We start from the raw sequence: 25,802 nt of genomic DNA, 5'->3' as shown, positions 1-25,802 counted from the left end.
CTGCAACTTCCTGGTATGAAGGAAAGTGGGAAAGGAAAACAAAGATCCTTGGTAAACAAGATGCGAAAAACAACAAAGCAGAGTGATTTGGGGTTATTTCCCTTATGTACCAATAAAAACCTAATGAAATCAGTTTACTTAATTCCTTCTGTTTTGTAGATCCACTTTCTCTTTTGGATGGTGCCAGCCAGGTGATACATTTTGTTTCTGTGAGCTTAATTTTCTGTGCTAGCTACCCTGGGGCCAATGCATTCTTTTGTCACATGTATTAATATCACTGTCTTAGGATCTGTCAAAATGAAGAATCACTTCCTCTTCTGTGCCAGAACTGATCTGATAGTCTTATTTGCAAAGATTCAGACCTTCCTCAGCACCAAAATATACAGGAACTAGGCATGGATCTTACAGCTCTTTTGTCCCTTATCAAATGTAATGCCCAGTGTTTTGAAATTATCAGCAGGCTGTCCTTGTACTGCCCGAACTCAGGTGTCTGCTGTGGTCCACAGTCTAACCTCAGATCAGGCGCTGCTCCCTTTGTGATTGGGCGCGAGTGATACAGAGCCTCCCATCCAGACCTGAGTGTCCCTTCAGGGAATGAAGAAGGCCTTAAGACTTCTGACAATAATCTTTCTTGGGGCCTAGACAATAATCTTCACCCTGGATGAAATTCACTTATGCCTCTCCCCAAGGTAAAAACTCCCTGGCCTTCTGCCCATAACTAGATTTTATCAGCTAGCCTTTCTTGTTTGTTTGGAAAATCATGAGCCATGTTTTTAAAAAAATTATTTGAAAGATAGATAGATAGTATCTACTATATTATGTAGTATATAATATAATTATATGTGATTAAATATAATAATATATTAATAATTTATTATTGATAATTAAAGTAATTTAAAATAATACATTATAAATATAATATATAGCAATATATAATATATAAATATAAAGTATATTTTTATATGACAGATATCTATCTTATATTTTATAGTAATATATTATATAATAATATGTAATATATAACTATACTTATAAATAGATCATATTTATCCAATTGTATATTATTTGAATTATCCAATATTTAACTAGTATCTATATTCTCTAGCTGTATAGATGTAGGTACAGATAGAGATAATACAAAGAATTTAGTACAATAGCTATATAAAAACATCAAGTAAAATCTGAGCATCCTCATCTCTGGAGATATCTACAGATATTTTACCAGGAATAGTATTGGCTGGGGTTGCACTCTTAGCTTTGGGGCCAAAATAAATTTATGGCCCCAATTTATTCATACTCCACTCCCATAAAAAAAAGTGGATACATGGTAGGTTATATGAAGTTTACCCCCTCTGTGGGGTTTCCTGACAATCCTCATTATATTCACTATTGAATTCCTTCTGCAGGGGCTTTTAACTTTAGGCTAAGGGGCATTCATTAGGTATGGCATATTACTATAACTCGAATAAAATATATATTGCAACTAAAGATATTTGATTAACTATTTCAATTAAATTAGTTTCACTTGTGATAGTAAGATTTTTATTTTACCTTTAAAATAATAGGCTTCAGAGAACTGTCAAAAGGATCATGGCACTAAAAGGCTAGGAAACAAACTGAAGGTTGTTGGAGGGGAGGTCAGCAGGGGGACAGGTAACTGGATGATGGGCATTAAGGAGGGCACGTGATGTAATAATGACCACCAAGTGTTATATAAGACTGAGGGATCACTGTCCTCTACTTCTGAAACCAATAATACATTATGTTAATTAATTGAATTTAAATTAAAAAAAATTTTTAAAGTTAAGAATCCCTAAGGGAATGGAAGAAGGTCTTTTTAGGGATCCCTGGGTGGTTCAGTGGTTTAGCTCCTGCCTTTGGCCCGGGGCGTGATCCTGAGGTCCTGGGATCAAGTCCCACATCAGGCTCCCTGCATGGAGCCTGCTTCTCCCTCTGCCTGTGTCTCTGCCTCTCTCTCTCTCTCTCTCTCTCTCTCATGAATAAATAAATAATTTTTTTTTTAAAAAAAGGAAGAAGGTCTTTTTACATTACCTGCAGTTTTATTAATCTCATTGTCATAGTTTCTAGTTCTGTCTTCTGTGATCTTACCACCATGCCTCTGTAAGTTTATGCCGCGTGTGTCTATGATATACTGTAATTGTCGATCTTTCTTTGGGCAGAACACGACTTTAAATATAGTAATAGTGCAATTCATAGTGGAAATTTTTTTCACGTTTATTTCAACATTTGCTGAAAAAATTTTATGTGCTAGTTACTATCTAGCCAAAGGGGATACTAGGTCAAAAAAAGAAAATGACTGTTCTTTATCAACTTACAATCTAAAAAGTGTGTGTGTGTGTGTGTGTGTGTGTGTGTGTAATAAGTTCTTAATTTATGTTTCCCCCACAGATCTTGGAGACATCTGAGGTTTAATGAGGACTTTCCAGCATTCCAGACTGCTGCCCTGCAATGAAGCTCTGAGTCATGGTCTTTGGGTCTAAGGAGTTGGCAACAATGTGGAACCCCAGGACAGCCAACCTGACTAACCTTCATTCTGAGCAGAATCCCAAAAGGAATCTGGCCTGAAATCAGAGCAAGCATAGAGAAAGACTTGCTTGTTAATGGAAACAGGAAAGGAGAAAAGGGTTTGCAACAAATTGCAACAGACTTTCCACCATTCTAAAGAACCCACCTTCCTTATCAACCAAGCCATTCTATGTAGTGACTCCCATTCTAGCCTTTTGCCAGAAACAGAGCATGTCAGTCTTGCTAGAAAAATAAAGACAGGACCTCAGAAAATGAGACCTGGAACAGTGATACTCTCAAAACGGTCTAGTTGGAGAATTATGTCAGAAGGTCAGCCCAGCCCCCCAGTGATCCCCTCCCGCAGGCCTGGATTCCGGGTGTGCTATATCTGTGGCCGAGAATTTGGGTCACAATCAATTGCCATTCATGAACCTCAGTGCTTGGAGAAGTGGCGGATTGAAAATAGCAAATTGCCCAAGCACCTGAGAAGGCCAGAACCCTCCAAACCACAGCCTCTTGGGGGCACTGGGTCCTATAATCTTCAGGCAGTGAATGAGGCAGCATACCAAAGTTTCCAAGCTCAGCTGCTGCCCTGCGAATCCTGTGGCCACACATTCTTGCCAGATAGCCTTCTTGTTCACCAGAGAAGCTGCAAGCTAAAGGGTGATAGGCCCAGAGCACCAAACCCCACCAGTTCTGATGATCCTGCTGGTCCCAAGAAAGCTTCTAGTGGCATCCCAGCTCGACCAAAGACTCTCATCTGCTACATTTGTGGTAGGGAATTTGGCACTCTGTCCCTTCCCATTCATGAGCCCAAATGCCTGGAAAAGTGGAAAGTAGAAAATGACCGGCTCCCCAGGGAGCATCGCCGACCACTCCCACAGAAGCCCCAGCCACTTTCAACTGGACTGTCCAACCAAGAAGGGTCAACTCAAGCACAGCTGGTGCCCTGTCCAAATTGCCGCCGGACCTTTGCCCCAGACCGCCTTCCAGTACACCAGAGAAGCTGTAAAGCTCAACCTAGTGGGCAAAAAATTCAGAATTTGACTTTAGGGAGTAAAGGTGGCCTAAAAGAGTCCACTAATTCCAAGCAACCAAGGAACATGGCAGCACCCACTGTGACTGATAAGGTAATTCATGCCACATGAGATGCATTGGGTGGACCTGGGGGTACATTCTACCTCCAAGGGATTGAGAGAAAACTATCCCCAGACTCAGCTACCTCCACCCCTAAGATGGTTTCTTTCAATGCCAAATGTCTGCCTCATTGCAGCCTATCCAAGCTGACCCCTGTTGGGCCCTATATCTCTGTTGACAAAGTAGATATAAGAACATCCCTGCCTGGTAGGTTTATTGCCATCTTCTATTCTGCTGTCTAAAAGAGAGATGGACGTCTTTCTTCCCTGATTCCTCATACCAATAATCCTTGGGAGAGTCTGTTATTTGAAAATGAGTCATTAATGCTGTGTCTACATTGCAGAGATATAATTCCCATTCCAACAGCCAATATTTATTACCAGTTTATTTTAGTCATCTACCTTAGGAATTCATTTTTGGCAACACCACGTTATGCTGAGTTTATCTTACTAAAATAGAATCTATGTCAAAAACCCCAAATGACTTTATCAACAATTAAGCAGTAGAGCGCTTACAGAAATAGATGTGCTCTTCAGATACAGCATGTTTTCTTTTAACACTTCCATGATTATGATATGTGGGAGATTAGCCCCGGGGCATACTCCAAAGCAAAGAGGTGCGGATTCATGGTTTTGGGCAGCACTCAGAACTGTTGCTCTGTGCCCTGTGTTTGGTTTGGACCCGAGGCGCTGCTCCCCACTTGGGCACCTGTGAATAAGCATGACTCCATGGGTCTCCAACTGGTATGGTGAAGTATTGTTTACCTGAAGGTTCACCATCAACTACAACTGGGGAAGAAGGCTTATGAGGGTGGCTATCCACACGATGTGGTCCATGTGCTTTGTCCTGCCAAGAAGCACAGGACGTGGATGCACTGTTTTGTGTCATTCCTTACAGAATGTCAAATCATGAGAAATAGGAAGTGGTCAAAATCTTTTCTCTATGGTTGGCTATCTAAAGCAAATCCTGTAGGGATTCTTTTTCTTTCTTTCTTTCTTTCTTTCTTTCTTTCTTTCTTTCTTTCTTTCTTTCTTTCTTTTTTTTAGAGTAGGTGCCATTCCCGATGTGGGTCTCGAACTCACGATCCTGAGATTGAGTCACATTCTTTCCTGACTGAGCCAACCAGGCGCCCCTGCCTTTAAATGGACTGCTTGGGGAAACTGAAGTTACCCAAGCCATTCTAAAAGAGCTAACCAGAAGGACTAAGTTTGGGGAACAGGAAGCAGCCTTTATTTTTAATGCAACTTTTCTTCCTTGCTTTTTTGTTGCATTACATTGGCAAACTTCTAGTACTTTTTCCTAACTTTCATGTTTAAAATGAAATGACTAGAAATGTACTGGTTTAGAAGATTCCAAGACAATGATCCTAAAGCCAAAGAATCAGACTGAGAGATACTGGGCAAGTTTTCTGATGCACACTGAAGCAAGAATGGCTAGTTTCTGTGCTAAAATCAAAACCCAAACTCTTAAATGTGGCATGAGCTGCAGGCTGGTCTCATAAACATGATCTGTTTTTCCCATCTTCTGGCTGTTGCTTTTCTTCCAAAACGTGTGGGGTCTGGATTCAGAGAACACAAGACTCCATGGCTCGGAGCCGCAAATCAGCAAGTCCGTTAGCTCTCTGACTTGCCGCCCTGTTTCCTGATTGTATGCATTTGCTTCACATGTTCTAAGTACAGATCTCGAGATAGGGAAGAGTGTGGTCAGGATTCTTGTGCTTTTTGTTATAACACATACTTTGTGCCAGCAGGCTGAGCACGGCGTGTTCCCACTCAGTCACGACTGCTAAAGAAGGCTGGCCTGGGCCCCTGGCTTCACAGGAAGACACTTCCTGACTCACCCAGGCATCTGGAGGGGAGATGTCAGAGGGAGAGGTCAGCGATGGCCCTCGGTGACTTGGGCATTTAGATCAAAGTAGTGGACTTCTATCAGAACAGGGGCATCTAGGGGACGTGGCTCTGTCACAGCACAACCAACCCTGCTCCCAGGCCTGGGAAGGCGCGTGTCAGTGAGAAACTGGCTCTCAGTGCTGTTGGATATGTGCTGGCCTGTTTGGGGATCACACAGGCTTTCATGGAGGGCCTAGGAAGGTCATCCAATATAGGGTCCCTTTAGCTGCCAGACTTAAAGCAAGCTTGCATTAATTAAAATGGACAACAGTGGCAGGCATCAGAGAGGCATGGACTTTATTTCTTCCCTAGGAAAGATATTTGCCATTCCATAGTGTTTTCAGCAGGAAACCTCTCCCAGGTAGTATGGTTTTCTCTTTCAGTAACCATTTGATCTATGGCTGTTTTTCTTTGTGTCATTTAAAATTTAGGTAGTACAATTTATTTGTATCATTCAAAGTTTAGACACTATGGGAAATAATCCACTTCTCATGAAGATCTCTGCTTTGTGCACTATTAGATTTCAATATTTCATCTGCCTGTGACAGCCAACTTTTGGCTAGGACACACAGCCATTCTTTTCACAGCTCAGATGTATGCTTCTTTTCTTGTCAATCAGAGCAATTTCCTTCTAGAATCCTTGATTGGAATCAGCAATCATGCCTAATGCTCTCGGGGGTTCAATCTCGTAGAGAATTCAGGTGAGGAAAAGTATTTTCAGAACCATGATCATAGTGCTTGGAAAACAATTCACTCCAGTTGGGCAACAATGACTAAGTCTTGCTGGCAGAGTGAATTGCCCTCCCCGCTCAGAATGTTCCTCCAACATAGACTGGCTCAGTTCTCTTATGACACAGGGGCTCCTGTTACCCTTCAATCAAATCTGCACACAAATAAATACCTCCTGAGACAAGTTCTTCTCCGAGACATCTGTGGGCATTTTGCTTTCGCTCTGCTTTGCCCAATGAACCACCGTATGCGCTCGAATTATCCTGTTGCTTCTCTTCCAGAATATAGGCCTGAATGTACCCTTTCTGATCTCGCAGGCAAGCTGTGAAGGATGCTAAGCAGAGGAAGTGAAGATCTTTATTTCAAAGGTGTGACTGCCCTGGGGTCACTGCATCTGCATTAGATAGTATCAGGAGCTGAATCATTCTTTCTTTCCTCCAAAAAGGGAAAACCTGTGTAAGCAATATCCACCTAAGCAAGAATTTAAAAGTAGTGATAAGGGACACCTAGGTGGCTCAGTGGTTGAGCGTCAGCCTTCAGCTCAGGGTGTAATCCCAGGATCCTGGGATGGAGTCCCATACCCAGCCTCCTCGTGAGGAGCCTGTGTCTCCCTCTGCCTATGTCTCTGCCTCTCTGTGTCTCTCATGAATAAATAAATATTTTTTTAAATAAATAAAAGTGGTGATAAGTCCAGAGGAAATTTGGATGCATAATACAGGTATGCACAGATTAACATTTTAAGTGTTAATATTGCATTTATGTAATCTATTAAATTCTAGTCTCTTTAGTAAGCCTACTATTTCAGTAAACATTTTAATAAACAATTGCCTAAGTGATGCTCAGGAGTATAGTAATAAAGGGCATTATTACTCCTTATCTTGATATGAGTGAATAAATTTTAATGCCTGCATTTAATATTTGGGGAAAATGTTGCCCTTTCCTATAAGCCAATCATCTTTTATTCTTGGATTTCAGGTCATTTCTGGCTAATTGGAACACAGATCAGTAGTTAATTAAATGTAATGACAAACCAAAATGAAGCTTTGTCTCATTACCTTTTATTAGTTAGATAATGCATGTGGTTATTTTCTTGGAATTTTGCTTATACCATGTGAAACATTGTTCCTAAAAATCCCATACTATATTACAAAGCAGGCATGTTTTTATTTAGGGAAATTATCTTTTTTTTTTTTTTTTTATAAATGATTCTCTCTGAATCTAGTTTTAAATTACCTTTGGCATCCTAGATGTTTAGATTTGAGCTAAAAAAATCCCACCAGACACATCTCTAGCATCTGGTGCTGCCATCTACTGTTTTCTTTTAAAGTATGGTCTGTATGCTGTCAAAAATCTCCTGTTACCTCCAAATATATTTGAGAAAGTGCCCATATAATACACACTGCAGTTATTTAGATCGACAGCTATATATTTGCTTTAACATTGTTAATGCTGTTCTGTGGCTAAGTAACTTATTCTCTAAAGGCAAAACTCTAAATGGGCATGTCACCATCAGAAAGACTCAGAAGGGAAGGATGCATGTTCTCACCTTTTCAAGTGTGTTTGCACATTTGTATCTATGGGGTCAAAAGTATTTAGAGTTTATAAGAAGGCATGGAAGAAAGGAAACTGATTTTTTTTGTTGTTGTTGAGTTCCCTTATGATCAGCACTATATGTGCATGATCTCATTTTAATATTCCATAATATTGCCATAACAGATAAAATTTTCCCACTTTCTATCTGTAGAGATTGAGGTTAAACAACATAGTGAGTTTGGTAGTGGGTGTCAGAACCAGATCTAATTCCAAAGACCCTATCATTTCAAGTCTAAGAGACATGGCATGTGTGGGATACAAAAAGAGTATAAGTGTTAAGAAGACAGAGGACAGAAGTGTATTTATTCGGCAAATATTTATTGTTAGGTATTCGACTGAGTACTATATATAGAGTCATAAAGAAGATACACTTCCTGATCTTATGGAGTTTTTATTCTTATGGAGGAAATAGGAAATATAAATAAATATAGAATTCCAAATTTGATATGATAGTGTCTAATGATGAGAGGTTGACATTCAGGATCTTAGTTAGAGAAAACCTCTGGAAGGAAGTGACATTGCAGCTGAGATGTGATGGGTAAGAAAGAATTAACCAAGAGTAAAGATGTGGGGAGAAGGGAATGGTAAGAGGAAGAGACATTCTGGCCAAAGATAGGTTAGTCAGAGCCTGATGAAGGGGGTGACAGGCACACAAGATGTGGCTAAAGAAACAACATAGTCCCTGAAGCTGCCCAGTGGATGTAGGTTATCAGTTGTGTGATTCTTGCAGGCATCCAGCTGAAAGCAGATGAAAGCTTGGCCAAGGATGTTGGTAGCAAAGACAGAGATGAGGAATATTGGACAGAATTTGGTGGTAGTTGGGATGTGAAGTTGTGAGGAGAGGAAGAGCATGACTCTCAGACTTCTAGCTCGAGCAAGTGCTCTGGTGTCATTTTCTAAGATGGCAAGAATGGAGACAGAGGAAGATCTTGGAGGTTAAGACCAGTAGTTCCTTCATACACACAGCAAATTCAAAGTGCTGATGAGATATCTAAGTGGTTAAGTCAGGCTGAATATATAAGTCTGGGTCTCAAAAGAGAAGATTGGACTGGGACATATATTTGTGCATTATTAATATATACATAAAGTCATCAGAATGAGTACTGGGTTGGAAAAGGAGACACAGGCTGAGCCCTAAGGCATTACATGATTTAGCGGTTAGAGGAGGAGGAGTTGGAGAATGAGAGCCTGGAAACACTGCAGAAAATGTCACACACAAGAGTGTAGAAAGCAGTGTGGGATACTGGGAGGTGGAGTAGGATAAAGGTAAAAAAAAATACCTATTCAACTTGTCAATGTGGATTGAGTTTCATAACCTTGGAAAGGACACATTCTGTGTAGTGGTGGCAGTTCCGCAATGTGTGGATGATGAAAATCATGTCCAGTATTTTTGCCATGAGTATCTTTGCCACAGACATCTTTGCCCCAAGCATTTTGCTGCAAACGTTCTTACTACATAACTAATTGGCTGTAAAAGACAAAATAACTGGTTAATAGTTTGGTTTCATTTCTTCCTTGACAAAGTTCCAATTTTTATATTACATAAATCTTACCTAGCCCTCATAAAACTCTGTACGGTGATGAATAGATGTGATGATCTTAAAATAGTGAATAACAACACCATATGTAGACTTGATAGAAAATAGGGTGATAAAACTTATTTGAAGTGTGAAAGAAGAGAGTGTGAAGCCAGACTGTGCATTATACCATACCAGAAAATGATAATGTATCAGTGACAATAATAACAAACCCAGCAACAAATGCATCAGTGTTAGCATTTCTTCCATGTTTCCCATAGAACTTTGGAACATCTATAGACAGACTATGTGACAATATACCAAGAATGAACAGTATAGAAGGCTTTCACAATGCAATGCAAAGCTCAGTTTCAAATATGCATCCTCGTATTTGGAAAACTGATACCTTTTTTAATGAAGGAAGAAATGAATAATTTTATTACTTTTTATGCTTCATTATGTCCATTTTACTGTTTCTTCTTTTGTTTTTCATTATTTTATCTCTTATGGCAAAATTGTCTTACAGCCAATTAGTTATGCAGCAAAAAAAAAAAAATGCTTGCAAAAAATACTTATGGTGAAACTACCTAGAACTAATAACAGTAGGATGTGTTTTGAGAAGTTTGGCTTTGAAGACCAGGAGAGAAATAATGAGTAAGTTAGAAATAGAGATGTTGGGTTAAGAGAGGCTTCTTTAGAAGATGGGAACCTCCAGATCATATGTGAGTGTTTAGAATCCTGATTCAGTGGAGCGAGGGAGGTTGAAGAAACAGGAGAGGTCATAGGGCAAAGTGTGAAGCCTGGAGAAGAAACACACAGCAGTGGGTGGGATCCTAGCACACTGGGAGGGCGGGATTTCATACCTGCACAATGTCCAGAGGAGGTTGCATGCAGATAAGGCAAGTTTTAGGCTGCTAATGGGAAGATGAGCCAACTTTGATCTGTTTACTTATACCTCATATGTTCTTAATGAAATGCCAGTCAAGCTTATCAAGCCTATCTGATAGAAAAGAGAGGCATAGGGAGAAAAAGGTTATTTTTAAGAGTCTACTTGGTCATTTGTGTCTTCATCAAGACACAAATCAAGACTAAAGCTCCTGGAACCATTTGCCTCTATGATTCCCAAACACAAGACTGGCTTGGAAGTCTTCGGAGATGGTAGATAGAACATTCAGTGGGATCCTTCTGGGGGTTCTCACTTTTATAATTCCTTTCAGTGGGCCCAATTCACCTCAGCTGTGTTGATGTCATGAGACCAGTATTGACCTCACAAACTGCCCCCTGATGATGCTGACATTTGAACTACTAATGTCCAGCTCCGTGTGCCATGTCTTCATCTTTCCTTGGTGCCAACCATGCCTGCATATCAGGGAAGCATGCTTGGATCCCATGGCTCTCAGGTGTACCAAGCACAACTGTAAGGTAACCACACCAGTTCTCTTCTGCATTCTTGGTTCTAGAAGCCAGCCCAAAGGCATTTGTGCGTGTATATTGCCTGTGTGGACTATGTGTGTAGTGTGTGTGTGTGAGGGGAGTAGTTACAAATTTTAGAGCAACTGCATCACCAGTGAAATTGATGTATCACTTCCTAATATGAAAACGTGAAGAGTAATGCTCCTCTGTACAAATGACAGTTTAACATAATTATTTTTTTTAAATCAGCTTCAAATCGCAATTGTATATGTGATAGGAGAGAACATGACAGAGTTACCTCCTTCAGAGTCCCAAGACCAAAGCAATATTAGATAGTCATTGCACTGGTGCTCCAATATGTGGCTTTCTGCTCCTATAGAAACAGATATACTGACTATAACTTTTGTGAGAGGAGAGTATCACATATAATAAATTCCAATATTATTCAGGCCTAAAATGAACAAAGCTACAAGATGCCACAGTCTCAAAGAATTATTAATCCAGCTTAAATAATTTCATTTGTCTTCATGTTCTTGTTTCTCCCTGTCCCTCCCCTCCCTGCTTCCAGCCCCAAGCAGATATTCATGTTTTCTAGCTGCAAAAACTTAGTAAATCTTTGAGTAATGACTGAATGGATGTACCCAGTTCTCAGAAATCCAAATTCCAAGGTCAACAACTAAGATCTCCCCCAAGATTCTTAGAACTTCACTGAAGGCAATACAACCTGTGAATAGAAGTTCAACCTATATAGAGCTTCAAGAGGGTCTGACTTAGGACTCTGTCTCTTGCTTTCCCTTTATATTACATAATTCATCTCCTTCTTACATCTACTTCCCTTTCAAATTTTTACCTCAGAGCACCTGGGTGGCTCAGTAGGTTAAGCGTCTGCCTTTAGCTCAGGTAATGATCCTGGGGTCCTGGAATCAAGTCCCACATCAGGCTCTCTGCTCAGCTGGGAGGCTGCTTTCCCCTCTTCCTCTGTGATGTCTCTCACTTTCACTCTCTCAAATAAATAAATAATCTTTAAAAAAATGTTAACTTTTTGAGGTTGTCATACAAGGAAGAAATGTCCTAGAAATTGAAGAAGGGTCTAATATTCCCAGGAACTCAGTAAGTTTGCAATATTTCAATATATCAATATTCTAATATTCTTCTTTGGCCTCTCCTCTGAGCTGGGGGGCCCTTTAGCATATAAGTTGGAGACAAATCAAGCATTGGAAATAGCATAAATTCCAAGTTTTAGGTCGGAGAGTTTCTAAGCTATGCTTTTTTTTTCTCTCTCTCTAACTATAAAAGCTGGAAAAACTAAGTGGTTTTCTCAGTTTGTAAGCTTTTCCTCTCTTGCTCTACCTTGATGTTTCATTTTACCTGTGACCTGAAAGTCATCTGATGGCCACGAGGTCAGGCATTATGCCAAACAGAGAAGCCCAGAACCAAACACCAGGGACATCCTCCCACCATTTTCTTCAAGGAAGGTAATTCTTAACACTAATTTGGCAAGTCTCACCTTCCAACCAATCTCCTTCAAAACACTGAGGGCAAAAGAATATTTATCTCAAATGTGAGAAAAAGGGGGTAGAGGAACGACCTCAGCTAAGAAATTATATTCCTTTTGGGAGCAGAAACCAATGTGGAATTTATTCTTTAACTTACATTTTTCAGCCTTGTATCTCAGGATGAGCAATTCAATAATTCAAATGCCAAGCATATAATCCAAATACTAAGTAGCTAGTTTTTAAAAGTCAGGTACGTGAAGATACTTGAATATTAGCAGCATTTCCAAATGATTGTCTGAGTCTTTCTTATCATTAAAAGCCGCAAAACAAAACTCTACATCATAAGTAACAGACTCTAATAGTTGGCCAATATACAGGCTGGGTCAGAAAATTCCTTAACGTGGCATCCAGTGATTTCCAAAAACAATTCAATTTCAAACAATGATCCTTCCAGATGTGACATTTGGGCAGAATTGTTTGAAAACTCTAGAAGTAAATGTGAAATACCGGTGGTTTCCAGACAATCAAACTACAATTGTTGAGGTTTGAGATTGAGCTGTGCCGTTACTCCTATATATTAAAATGCTATTTATACTTTGTCGGTATGTGTATGACATGCCTGAGGGAATGGAAACTTAATTATACACATTCATTCTCAGTCAAGTTTGTTGAAATTATGCTCTAAATGGCTGCAGGCAAAATTCTGACTTTGGGAAATGAGTCTCTGGTGACCCGGTCTCATATTTTGATCTTGTTCTCCTTTTTAGGCCTTTCTGCACCCTGTCTGTCCCTGCCAATCCCACCTCTCTATATTGTTGGAAAGGGGCTGGGAGGATTCTATAAAATACTTCACAGGAAAATCTTTCATAGGACTATTTGCTTTTGGAAAGAGGATCTGAGGGGAGAACAGTGTTCACTCCAAAGGAATGAACATTCAAGGTAGTCAAGAGAACAGACGTAGGAGTGTTGCTGGTTTCTCTCAAATCCCACCCAGTGGCTGACTCTGTGGACAAATAAACTGAGAATGATACTCTGATAACCTTTGGTGACCTTACCTCCGCCTTGTTTCTAGAAACATCAGACAGACCTGGGATCAGATAATAGAGGAACAGTGACGTCACAGGTCTTTGAGCCAACTACTAAAATTTCCAAGCTTCAGTGTACCCACTGTGAAAGGCTGAACGAAAGATCTCCCATATAGTACCCGGGATGGTATCTGACAAATCATCCCTCGTCAGCTCCTTCACAGGGGCAGGGGAGGAAGAGCTACAGTCTGAGTGAAAACAAGTTTTACTAATGACTCACTACTCTGTGCCTTGTGTTCTGATTTGTAAAATGGGGCACTGAGTCCCCCCCGGAGGATTATAATGTGAATTATTGGCATTAAAACCTGTTAAGTGCTTAGTACAAGGCCTGGCACTTAGAAAGTGCCGGGTAATTATTAACTGCTACTTGGTCAGATATTCTCAATATTGGAATGTTCACAAGAATTTCTAAAAGAGATTTTATTCTTTTTCCCACAAGTATGGAGGAGAAAAACTTTTCCTTTTATTTCTCCATCCAAACTTTCTGCCTTCTCTGATATGCCTTGTGCACTTACCACAGACATTTCAATTATTTGGCCCTAATGGAAGGAATCAGGAGTGTGGAAAATCTAAAACAGCAGTGAGGGCCCAACTTCTTTCTGTTTAATTTTGTCATGCAGAAAGAGGAACGCTGTCAATGGTATGACACCCATCCAAAGAGCTGCACAGTCCCTCAGCCTCTGGCAGGACAGGCCCTGTTTTTGACAGCCAGCGATCAGGAGTGGGGGAAGCAAAACATCCTCCAGCAAGCAGGCATCTTATGGGTTTGCACCGTTACTGTGCACACGATTGCTAGGCGGTCTTGGAAACCATTTTCAGCCACTAAAGTAGAAACTTCTCTAGACCTATGGATGGGCTTCAAGACTCCTATTGAGTTCCATCAGAACTACCTCAGTGCTAAATTCAAAGAAAGCAGGGGATTCTCACTGGGACAATCTGTTAATTTTCATTGTACGCCCTCTTCTCTAAACATCTCCCCTGCTACCTGGTGAATTTTGAATTCCACAGCCTGAGATTTAGTCCTTTGACTCAATGCACTGATTCTGTAGGACATCCCAGCTACAATGTAAAGATTTCCTAGATTGAAAACAAACCCCCCTCAGCCATTGGCACATTCATGCCAATTAACCATAAGTTCAGCTCATTTCTTAGAAATGAGATATAAGGCAAATGCCTTGTATTGGAGCAATAGCTACTCAGGACCGCAGGCTCAAGTGCTTTCCGGGTTTGGGTAGGCTGCATGTAGGGCAATAGAGTGTAGTAGAGCCTGTGGTATTCTGGAAAAGAAGTCCTACCTAAAGATAGCACATTTAAAGCTTTTAAGAACACTGTGTGCCCGTCAAGTAAAACATGCCTGCCCATTGGCTGAAATTGTCATTGGTCCATCAGGTTACAATCTGAGATCCAGAGTATGAAGCAGAGGCGAGGTAGTTATGGGGGGAATCCTGGGTGAGAAGCTGTGAAGGGGATAGCCTGAGTTGTAAGGAACCTGTGAAGGGATGCACATAGTTGTGTGACAGCTGTGTGCAGGGACCTCTGGCATGCACATTTCATGCCTGAGCACAGAGTAACTCACCCCAGCTGCCAACTGCCATTTGGACTCCGTGGGAGTCCTGGGGACAATGAGGCTATTCTTGTGGGTCAAACATTCAGGCGTCAAACCTTCTAAGAATTTTACAGGGCCACAAAAAGTGCAGGATCCTAGAAAGATCCCACAATCTGGAAAGTGGTTTTCAGAACTTATACTCTGAGTTCCAACATGTTAGTGGGTGGAGAGGTTAAGAAATGCTTCCTCCACTCAGCGGGCCCCTTTGTCACCCTGTCCCTGCTTCTTTTTTTTTTTTTTTAATTTTTATTTATTTATGATAGTCACACACAGAGAGAGAGAGAGAGAGAGAGAGAGGCAGAGACACAGGCAGAAGGAGAAGCAGGCTCCATGCACCGGGAGCCCGATGTGGGATTCGATCCCGGGTCTCCAGGATCGCGCCCTGGGCCAAAGGCAGGCGCCAAACCGCTGCGCCACCCAGGGATCCCCCTGTCCCTGCTTCTTGACTAACTTCACATGCAGTGGGCTCTGTGCATGCCACATAGGGATCTGTCCACCTGACCTACTGTTGCAGAAAAAGAGCTTGGGAAAAAGTGAAAAACCATTTTCTAAATAAAGGTGGGGAAGTAAGTATGGTTATCCCAACTGTTAGGACAAGCTGCTGGTTCTGTACCTAGCAGGGTGCCTGGCACATGGCCTGTAACCAAAAGATTCTTCCTATCTGGACTACACTGAGTCACCTCCTGACAGACAACCCATTCCTCTAGATGCATTTCCACTTAGTGTAGGTCTCAACCTTCCAAAATCCTGAGCTATGCTTTTAGTAGGTGTCTCTGGGTTCTTTCTGCTCAGTGTGCAACTTCAGTATCAATATTTAGAACCTCATTGCTTTACTGGCTTTTGTGAAGTTGAAAAAAATCTCATTTAACCCAGATATTTACAGACTGACCATACTGTGGTCATTACCAGTCACACTCCCAGAAACAAAGTACATGTCAACATACATAAGAATATTAGGAGGCCGAGTCCTGAGACGGAAAGGATTGTCATGTGTATCCCTCCCATGACCATCGCCTTTTAATTTTGCATCTTGTGACTTCTGTCATTACAGACTAATGATTGCAACCAGCTGGTTTGAAAACTGTCTTAAGGCGGGGCACCTTTCTCTTATGTACTCATCAAGGTCATGGTTTACACCAAAGGAGATGGTTTCTTTTTCAGGATGTTCTTAGCTCTGGGTTCCTTGAGTCCTCTTTGACTCTTAGATTAATGAATGTCCCCAAATGAACACAGGACATATGGTTGTTTTAATGCAAGGATATTATGGTACAACTTTAAAAAAAAAAAAGGACAAATAAAACTGTATTTTTGGTTTCATTTCCAATTATATGCAAAGCATGTTCCTTGGAAGAAACAGGCAGGCATTTAATTTACATACATATTTGGTAATAAAATGACATCCCTTACGTTTTGATGTGGTTGCTTTGACACAACACCATTGAAATGACCTCCTCAAAAAGAACAGGCCAACGGTTTCCATGACAGCAAAGAAACCCAGCAAACTACTGCCTCCCAGTGTGCAAACCTGGGAGGCTTCCTCTGCTCTCTGGTAACACATAGCTAATTGTACTTGTGGCTTTCCAGAACCAAAGCTCTCAGCACTCTCTCTCTCTCTCCTCCTGAGGGAACTGAGCCAAGAGATGATAACCATAGGCTGGAGGAAGTCAAGGATAAGGCCAGCGAAAATGTAGAGGAATGGATAGTATGAAGCAAAGGGAGACTCTGGATATCCCTGACATCACCTGAGTAAAGTGACTGACCTGACCTCTGTCTTTTGTGCACACACTCACACACACACACACACACACACACACACACACATATATATTAAAAGACTTTGAAGTTCCTTTTACTGGAAGATGAGAAACTGGTGCAAGTGATGTTACAAACAGACCAGATGCCATGCACATGGGCATGGAGGGATAGCCCTACTTTCAAATTATTCATCTCTGCCCCAGGGCTGGGCTTGACAATCTAGAATTGGGCTTTTCTGAATGAAATTGTATGTGAGTGAGGTTGCTCCTGGTGCATTGTCTCGGGCAGAAATTTTGATGTCCTGGGAAAAAAAATCTCAATAAAACATTTTCTATTCTCTCTAGTTCTTTTTTCATTTTTTTTCCCATGGTATTTTTTTTCTGTTTTCAAGAATTTCTTGGGAGACAAGTTAAAGGGTTTCAAATCTACATTGACTTAACAATAGTCTCTAGTGCCCGGCAAAAGTCACTCTAAGATACATCATTTGGTTCTGCAATTTCCTCTGACAGTGTGTGCTTCTGACTTGGAACTGACCGCAGTCCATGAGCACAGCAATGCAAAATACTCCCCTAAACTAGGTCTGCATGAGTGGTTTTTAACCAGCTTTATTGGGAAATGATACACAAACAATAAACTGCACTCATTAAACGTGTGCAATTCAGTGAGTCTTGACAGTTTTATGTACCTGCTACAGCACCACCATAATCAAGATATGGAACGTTTTCATCACCCCGAAGAGTCCTTATAACCTTTATTCTGCTTCCACGTCCAGGCAACCCCTGATTTGATTTTTAAGCACTAGAGCTTAGTGTGGATTTTCTATCCCTGGAATCAGGTGGTAGTGTATTACTTTGCATTTGACTTCTTTCAGCATAACTAGGCTCTGAGTGTTATCCATGTTGGTGCAAGTGGCAATAGCTCTTTTCTTATTGCTGAGTGATCGCCCGTGGAATGGTAGGGTTATACTTTGTCTATCCACGGATCTTCCCACTTGTGTCACTGTTTTTCTTATCACTTAAGAGTGCTGTCTACTTCAGGGCAGGCAGAACCAGTCTGCATTTCTTCAACAAGAAAGAAATCAAGAGGTTTTAATATACGAGAATTATGAAGTGTCCCATGTGACCCATTCATTCCTTCATCTGATTCTATCTCAAAGGTATGAGGTCCTCATCCTTATGCTCAGATCTCAGTACAATCATGACACTTTTCATTACTTTTTTCATTGCCCTCTCTCTGTTTGCCCCCCACCCCACCCCTCGGCCAACAACACAGCACCTTAGCTGTGGAGCTGTGGCTGATGCAGTTCTGTCCGCAGAGAAAATACTGGCTGCCAGAATGTTAAGTCAAACCGCTCCCTAGTGCCTGATGTCTGGCTAGCTTCTAATGGCAAGAAAGTGGAGTCTGGGGTCAGGACCAAGGCAGGAAGGTGGCAGGACACTTGGAAGAGGCGCCAACCTTTGAGTGTGTTCTCAAGGACTGACCACTTATTTTGAACACATTACTTCCTTGCTCTCACATGCTTTCTCTCACGCCTTCATGACCTCCTTTAACGTTTTCATGTTAACTTACTACAGTAATTGTTGAACAGGTCAAGTGCATTTCCACCTGTGCAGCAGCCCATTATACTGGCTTCTGGTTAAAACCCTTCCTTCCTTCCCACTGTAGGCTCCTGTGGGACTCCGTTTATCACAGCACTTACACATTTTGCCTTCTAAATGAGTAGTTGATATGCTAGTCTCCCTTACCAAGGAAAGCTAAGCTTGGCATTCCGCATGACCTCCAATATGGGGACGATGCTGTCCTCAATTTAAACAGTTATGCTGGAAGGAGCAGAAGAATAAAGTCACGAGGGCAATAAAACTTGAGGACTGCGGGCTCTAGCTTGGAGTCTGGGGCCGAATTTGGTGTGGCTAATAGAACTGCTTCGTGGGGCTAAGGTTGGCGTGAATGAAGTCAGCATGAAGCGTTTGGCCTTTGTTCTGTAGCCACAGAGAACCACAGAAATTCCAAGTACCACATCAGACAAGCTAAGTCTGCACCGAACATAGTCAAGTGTAGAAAAAAGAAGGGGGCAGCTGGGAGGCTGAAAATTATATGTTGATTTGTCAGTCTAGCCACAAATGGGCAACAGTACCCAGGGGATGATTCAATCCATCCATCCCCCCAGATTATCCCTTTGGCTGCCACTTCTCAGCATAAGATGGCTAATATGATATGGTTTCATTTAGTTATTTCTGAAATCATATTTTGGTTAATGCAGCCAAGCCAGACAAATGAGCCTGAACAAAATTAAAATACCTGAAAGAGTTGTGTTTTGATTATCTTACGTGGAAACAAATTCATGCTAAATTCTATCTTCAGGGTTTTTTTTTTTTTTCCAGGTCTTTTTATCACTTTTTAAAGTAACAGGGTGGAATTGTAGGGCCTCAATTAAGTTTCACTATGTAAGCATGTGGATGATGTATATTCAAGTATAAACAGTTGACAAAATGGTACTCGTGGAACAATGTAATTTAAGATACTGTAAATATTTTCATTTTACATTATAGTTTTATTTTATGCTATGCAAAACTATTCATTGAAACATTAATTCTAGTTCCAATTACTAGTTGATAACAATACTAGATTGGATTATATACACAGACTTGATTATCATCTTTTATCAGTTATTTAAGGAACGTTCAGAAAGTAATTTGGGCTCCACTTGATTTTTCCGTTTAGGACTGATCTGATCTGATTACCTAATCCCAACCTAACTTTTGACCCTGCGGTTTATATTTTCTTTATTCTTATAAAAATGACACAATAGAATTTTTATTATAAAAATTCAAGCCGTTAGGAAAGTACAATGATCAGCATAAAAATTACTCAAGATCCTTCCAATTTGACTTAAGTGGCTATCACTCCAAACATCTCTCTCCCTGTGCATGAACATATATAAATAAATAGGCATGAAGATGTTTTCATAGGAGCAAGGTTGTCATATCCAAATTATTAATACAGATATCATAAAGGCAAAAACAGAGATATTTAATTTTACTTTAATTTGACAAAATTAAAAATAGAAATGAAAAGACAAGGTGATAGTATTCCTGAACTTTAGAAAATTATTTCTTCACTACAGAATATTTGTTTTTAGAGGGCCCACTACAGTTAAGAAACAAAGATAAGTTACCAGATTTGGGGGAAAAAAATGTAGCAGCCAGGTTTTAATTTTATACAGTTCTAAGTGACAGTTTATCATGACACTAACATTAACATCTTTGTCCCTCACCTTCCTTTGCCAAATTTTGATAGAGTATTTTTAGATGTCAAGATGTCAATTTTTAGATGTCCTTTTTTTTTTTAAATTCTTTTCTCAAACCCCCAATTTCTAGGGTCATTTTGCTTTAGTTCTAAGCTTAACTCGATCTATTGCTAGTCTTAGAGTCAAAGCTTCAGGATTTCTGAGCTTGTCTGCTTGTTTCATCTCTGCATTGCTTCTATTTTTTAAATAATGTATCCAAAGGGGATCAGAAATAGAGTGATTACAGAATTTATTCATCAAAGGGAGACACCTTAAAAAATGCAAGAAGGAGCTATTAATACTTGTCAAGACAACAGGTATCATGGGGACTAGTTTAGGCAAAGCAGGACTTAAGATCACCCTAAAGCCAAAAGTGGTGTTTCATATGTTCTTGCTCCAACTCAGCCCTTTTTTGAGGCATTTAAATGGTGCCAAAGAGTTCCTTACACAAAGAAGCACCTATTTGGGGGAAAAAGTTTGATCTAAGTAAAGGTCCAACAGCTCACTTCCAGGGGTTAATGAGTGGGCTCTAGGGAGTCCACCAATCAGTCAAAATCATATCCATATACATGTGCATTTTTCTGGAAAGATGTTCATATAACTCATTTAGATCTTCAAAGGGTCTATTGACCCTTTATGTTTAGAACCTGTACAGATTGTTGAATATCTATATACATAAAAATATATATTATATATGTATATGAAAACCAGGTAGTTATTTGTGTTTAGAAGAAAACAAAACAGAACAAAACACCCTGTCAAATCAAATGATTAAATTATATGTTGCACTGTTAAATATAAATTTTTATGGCTGTGGGGCAGAATTTCTGTGTATAAATTAGTATGTAAACTCCATATTTACATGGAGTAAATGTAAATCAGAAAAGTTACATTGCTGGATTATGCTCCCCTAACCTCCTAAAAATAATATCATACAAATATAATTTCACATTATTGTTACTTAGTTTTTGTTGTAGGATTAATAGAATAAATGACCTAATGTAGAGTTTCTGACCTTTTGTAAAATTGCTAGTAATGACTTGGATTTCACTTTTCAGTGTCTCTTTCATGAAGGTTTGTACAATAACACTGAATGTTAGGAATATTTTTCCCCTTCAACCAGCTGTTACACTTCCTTCTATAAGCTCTATGGCAACCAAGTTGTACAGTTCACTGGGGTTACCTTTTAGCCTGAGCTGTCAGGAAGGTCACTGAGACTATTAAAATAGATATCCTAGTCTAGGATTACTGGAACCATTTCCATTCTTCTATCAATTCCTTGGTTAATACCGAAACATTCTCTTTTTTTGGCCCTTATTCTGCTGCCATTGCTTAGATGGTGGTATTACACAGCTATTTTTATTTTTTTATTTTATTATTTTATTTTAATTCCAGTAGAGCTAACATATGGTGTTACATTAGTTTCAAGTGCACATTATAGTGATTCAGCACTCCCGTAAGTCACCTAGTGCTCATCACAGCAAGTGCCCTCCTTAATCCCCAACACCTTTCACCCACCCCACTAACCATTTCCCCTCTGGCCACCATCATTGTGTTCTTTAGGCTTAGGAGTCTATTTCTTGGTTTTTCTCTCTCTCTTTTTTCTCATGTTCTTTTGTTTTTCTTAAATTTCACTTATGAGTGAAATCATATGGTATTTGCCTTTCACTGACTGCCTTACTTCACTGAGTATTATACTCTCTAGCTCCATCCACACACTTGCAGATGGCAAGATTTCATTCTTTTTATGGCTGAATAATATTCCACTGTATACATGTGCCACATCTTTATCCATTTATCTATCAATGGGCCCCTGGGCTGCTTCCATAGTTTGGCTATTGTAGAAAATGATGCTATAAACATGGGGTGCATGTATCCCTTTGAATTAGTGTTTTTGTGTTCTTTGGGTAAAACACCCAGTAGTGTGATTCCTGGATCATAGAATAGTTCTGTTTTTAACTTTTTTGAGGAACCTCCATACTCTTTTGCAGAGTGGCTACACCAGTTTGCATTCCCACCAACAGTGTACGAGGGTTCCCCCTTCTCCGCATCCTCTCCAATACTTGTGACAGTTACTTATTTTCAGTTGTAAAAGTGAGTAGGTGGATGACTGGTCATGACACTGACTAGGAGAAAAGTTGTTAAATGTCCTCTTTCCTTTGCCATGCACAGTCCTGGCCCAGAAGATTAAACATGAAGTGTTCCTGAAGGAGAAAAGACATTAGTAAAAAGGAGGAAAAAAACTGCTGCGTGGAAAATAAAATGATAATGCCAATAGTGGCCAGCAAAATGATTGGAAACATATGAAAGTTAGTGGATTCAAGTTAAAAGAAATACACACATCTGAAAGCTTTCCCTGAAGTGCTCAACCCCCTCTGTCCAGATCCAGCCTCAGTAGACTTTCCCAGGAAATCAGGAAGCAAAAGCAAATTTGTGATGAGCCCTAACAAAAGTTTATTAGGGGGCATTTAGCTGCCCCGCCCCATAAAACAATTCACACCTGAAGGAGCCCTTATGTAGATTGGGGGATTAAGTTCTTAAAGAATGTTATACTTTGATGTTAAAAAAAAAAAGTAATGCCTCACCCCAGAATATCTGAAACATTGACAGGAGAACTGTTGATCTAACCATTTGCTCTGCAGGAACTTTAGACTTATCAGCTTCCTCTTTGCCTTCCTTTTGATTACAGTTTCCTGGAATCCATGGCCCTGGCAAGGCCCCAGGTAGTCAGCCCCATGCTGCAGGGCAAAGCTTCACTGGCGCTGCCTTGCTGGGCTGGGGCTGTGCCGAGTCACGGTAGCGCCTTAGCCAAGAAAGGGTCTTCTACCTTTTCGCTGGGGCACGCACCTCCTCTTTTACTTCCTCTCCAACTTCCCCACACCCCCATCCATCTCAAAACACCAGAGAAAGAGGCTGAAGAGCAAACCCGTGGCAAGGAACCACGAGATGGAGATCGTTCAGCTCTCTGCAAGTTTCAGATTGACAATCCTGAAACTAATGAAAAATAAAGAGGTTCTCTTATCTCCATTCAGACCAGCAGGGATGCATTTTTCTCTTCCCTGGTGTCTGGGTTGCTTGCTTGCACTTCCCTAGAGCAGGCTTAGGAGTAAAATGTTTAAAACCTAAGAATATGGAGTGTGTTGCAGGTTCAACGGCAGTTCAACCACAAATAGAGCATGGAGCAGGCTTTGGAAAATATAATATAGAACATCTTAGCCTTTTTATGGTATTAATTTTCTCCCACATCCCTTTAAGTTATTTTGTGCATGTCTTCTGGCCTCTACGTCTGTCTGCTTTCTTCTAATTTTTCCTTCCAAAAGAAACCTTCTGACATTGTGACATGAATGTCTTCATTAATGACCCGTGCCATTTATTTTGCTTATATGCTTGGTTAAATACTGGATTTGGCTCATACTTTTCATATGGAATATTAATATTCATTATTCTCAAAGTAGAAAGACAAGCTTCTCATGTTAAACTAAAAAAACCTGTATTTAATTAATCTTCGAGTAAATGAACATGTAAAAAACAGTAAGAAATTGTTGGATGTTTTGAAAATTATTGCTTCTGCTTTAGCCTTTCTCTTAGGTCTTGAATTCCCCAAATATTTTTAAAGTCACTTTTCAGGCATTATTAGATCCTGTTACATGGCTAATAAAAAAGAAGGCTAAAACCTATTCAGTCATTTTTTGATGAATGTGGTTTATTGGCATAATTCAGCATAGAATAAGAGAAGAAAAACATTCTGCTTCAAATAATGTGCCTTTGAAAAAATTATTCTTTTAGGGCACCTGGGAGGCTCAGTCAGTTAAGTATCAGACTCTTGATTTTAGCTCAGGTCATGATGTCAGGATTGTGAAATCAAGCCCCAAACTGGGCTCTGCACTCAGCTTGGAGTCTCTCTCTCTCTCTTCCTCTGCCCCTCTCCCCTCTCACATGCTCTAGGTAAATATATAAATAAAATATTTTAAAAATTATTTTTTAATTATTGAAGTATAGTTGATATATGTTAAATTAGTTTCAGGTATAAAACATAGTGATCTGACAATTCTGTTTATTCCCAATGCTCATCCCACTAAGTATAGTTATCATATGCTACAATGTTATTACAATATTATTGACCATATTCCCCATCTCATTTCAGTGACTTACTTATTTTATAACTGGAAGTTAGTACCTCTTAATCCCATTTACCTTATTTTACCCATCCCGCATCCACTTCCCCTCTAATAAATAATGTGTCGGTTTTTTTCAACTGGATCATCTCAGGAGTAACTCCACTTTCCATTTTTGCTTCGTGTGTGTCAGTGGCTTTACTCACCTAGAATCTTGTCATATCTGCTTGGGTATGCAGAAACCAGAAACATGTTTCCTTCTTATTTTGATTTTGCTCTTTCCACTGCAGGTGTAACCCCCATTAGCCTTAGTGAAAAGCTGGCTGACTCTCCAACATGCACACATTTTACCCTTTTATATATATACCCAAAGGAAACCACACCACCAACTTAATTTGTTTCTGTTTTCATGCCACCCAGTGCTACTTACACACTTATTGGAAAAGGTCATTTCATTCCACTGAAGTTTCGTGCAGCTCAGCTTAACTGGGTCTTCCCATTATTCGGTGAGTATTTTTCCTTAATTCAGTTACTATCATGTTCTCTGCAGTGCTAAGAGAATCCCAGATTTTTTTTTCAAAAATCTCAGTAATTTTTGCTATTCTAATTCCCAGAATCCAAATCTTTTCATTGTCTGAAGATGGTTTGCCTCATACTTAGAAGACTAAATTCATCCTGTAGGAGCTCCACTTATGCCTCCCTTCTTGATCATCCATCTCTCTTTCACTTTTTCTCTATGTCCTTGGAGGCTAACATCTCCAGTTACATCCCGGGATCCCATCTCCTCATACCTCCTCTGAGACCTCGTTCTCTTACTTGTTATCCCTCTTCTCTGAGTCCTAACAGGCTGTCTCTACCTCAGACACTTCCACCCCTTAAAACAGCAACAAAACAGACCTTTTTTTAAAGATTTATTTATTTATTTGAGAGAGAGAGAGAGGGAGAGAGCAGGGGAGAGGAACCGGGGAATGAGAGAATCTCCGGTGAGTGTAGAACCCGATGCTGGGCTCGATCTCATCATGACCCTGAGATCAGGGCCTGAGTGGAAACCAAGAGTCAGAGGCTTAACCAAGTCAACCAGCGAGGCACCTTAAAAATGGATCTTTCTTCAACTCTACCTCTCAAATTTCCTTTCTGCAAACTTTTTGAAAGTGGATTTCTGTTCTCCATGACCTAATCCTTAACTTCTAGCAGTTTAGTTGTTATCCGTATCTATCCATTGGAGCTAAACTCTCAAAAGTTACTGGTATATAATCTGTCGGCAACCAAATCTAGTGACTTTCCTCAACCTCCCCATTACTTAGTGTGCCATTGGACAGAACTATTGACACCACATTTCTGGAAACCAGAAGTGTGTCCAGAATTCTGAGTGGAGTCTTTTGTCTTCATGCCCTTTTTCTTTAATTGTGAACTTGAACCTTTATCTTTTTAGGCTGTGATTTCCCTTGACCAGTCTCTTTACTGTAGACATGCTTTCAGGACTTTACCTTCATACATTCTCTATATACTCCTTTTCTGGAATTTTCATGGTTTTAAACATCTTCTTTATGTGCATAGCTCTGAAATCCATGAATTCTGAATGGCAGGCCTCTATTTGCTATTTCAGCTGGACTATGTTTGAATTCTACTAGGTTATCAAATTTAACAGGTCCAGA

General features: G+C 40.1%; 1 protein-coding gene across 4 annotated transcripts in view; it reads left to right on the top strand.

Annotated features, from left to right (window-relative positions):
* Positions 1-25,802, top strand: part of LOC112910215 (zinc finger protein 475) — a 68,371-nt gene that overhangs the window by 31,391 nt on the left and 11,178 nt on the right. For 2 of the 4 annotated variants that reach the window (XM_072728747.1, XM_072728746.1), the window contains exon 3: positions 2,410-3,656. In XM_072728747.1, the coding sequence (XP_072584848.1) occupies positions 2,622-3,656 (1,035 nt within the window). In that variant the 5' untranslated portion in view covers positions 2,410-2,621. Of the gene's footprint in view, positions 1-2,409; positions 3,657-10,608; positions 11,514-24,550; positions 24,654-25,802 lie in introns of those variants that run through there. The other 2 variants (XM_025986452.2, XM_072728750.1) reach the window with 2 other exon arrangements.

This window comes from Vulpes vulpes, chromosome 12, assembly GCF_048418805.1.
Source record: "Vulpes vulpes isolate BD-2025 chromosome 12, VulVul3, whole genome shotgun sequence".
Lineage (NCBI taxonomy): Eukaryota > Metazoa > Chordata > Mammalia > Carnivora > Canidae > Vulpes > Vulpes vulpes.
This window is presented reverse-complemented; position numbering and strand designations above follow the sequence as displayed.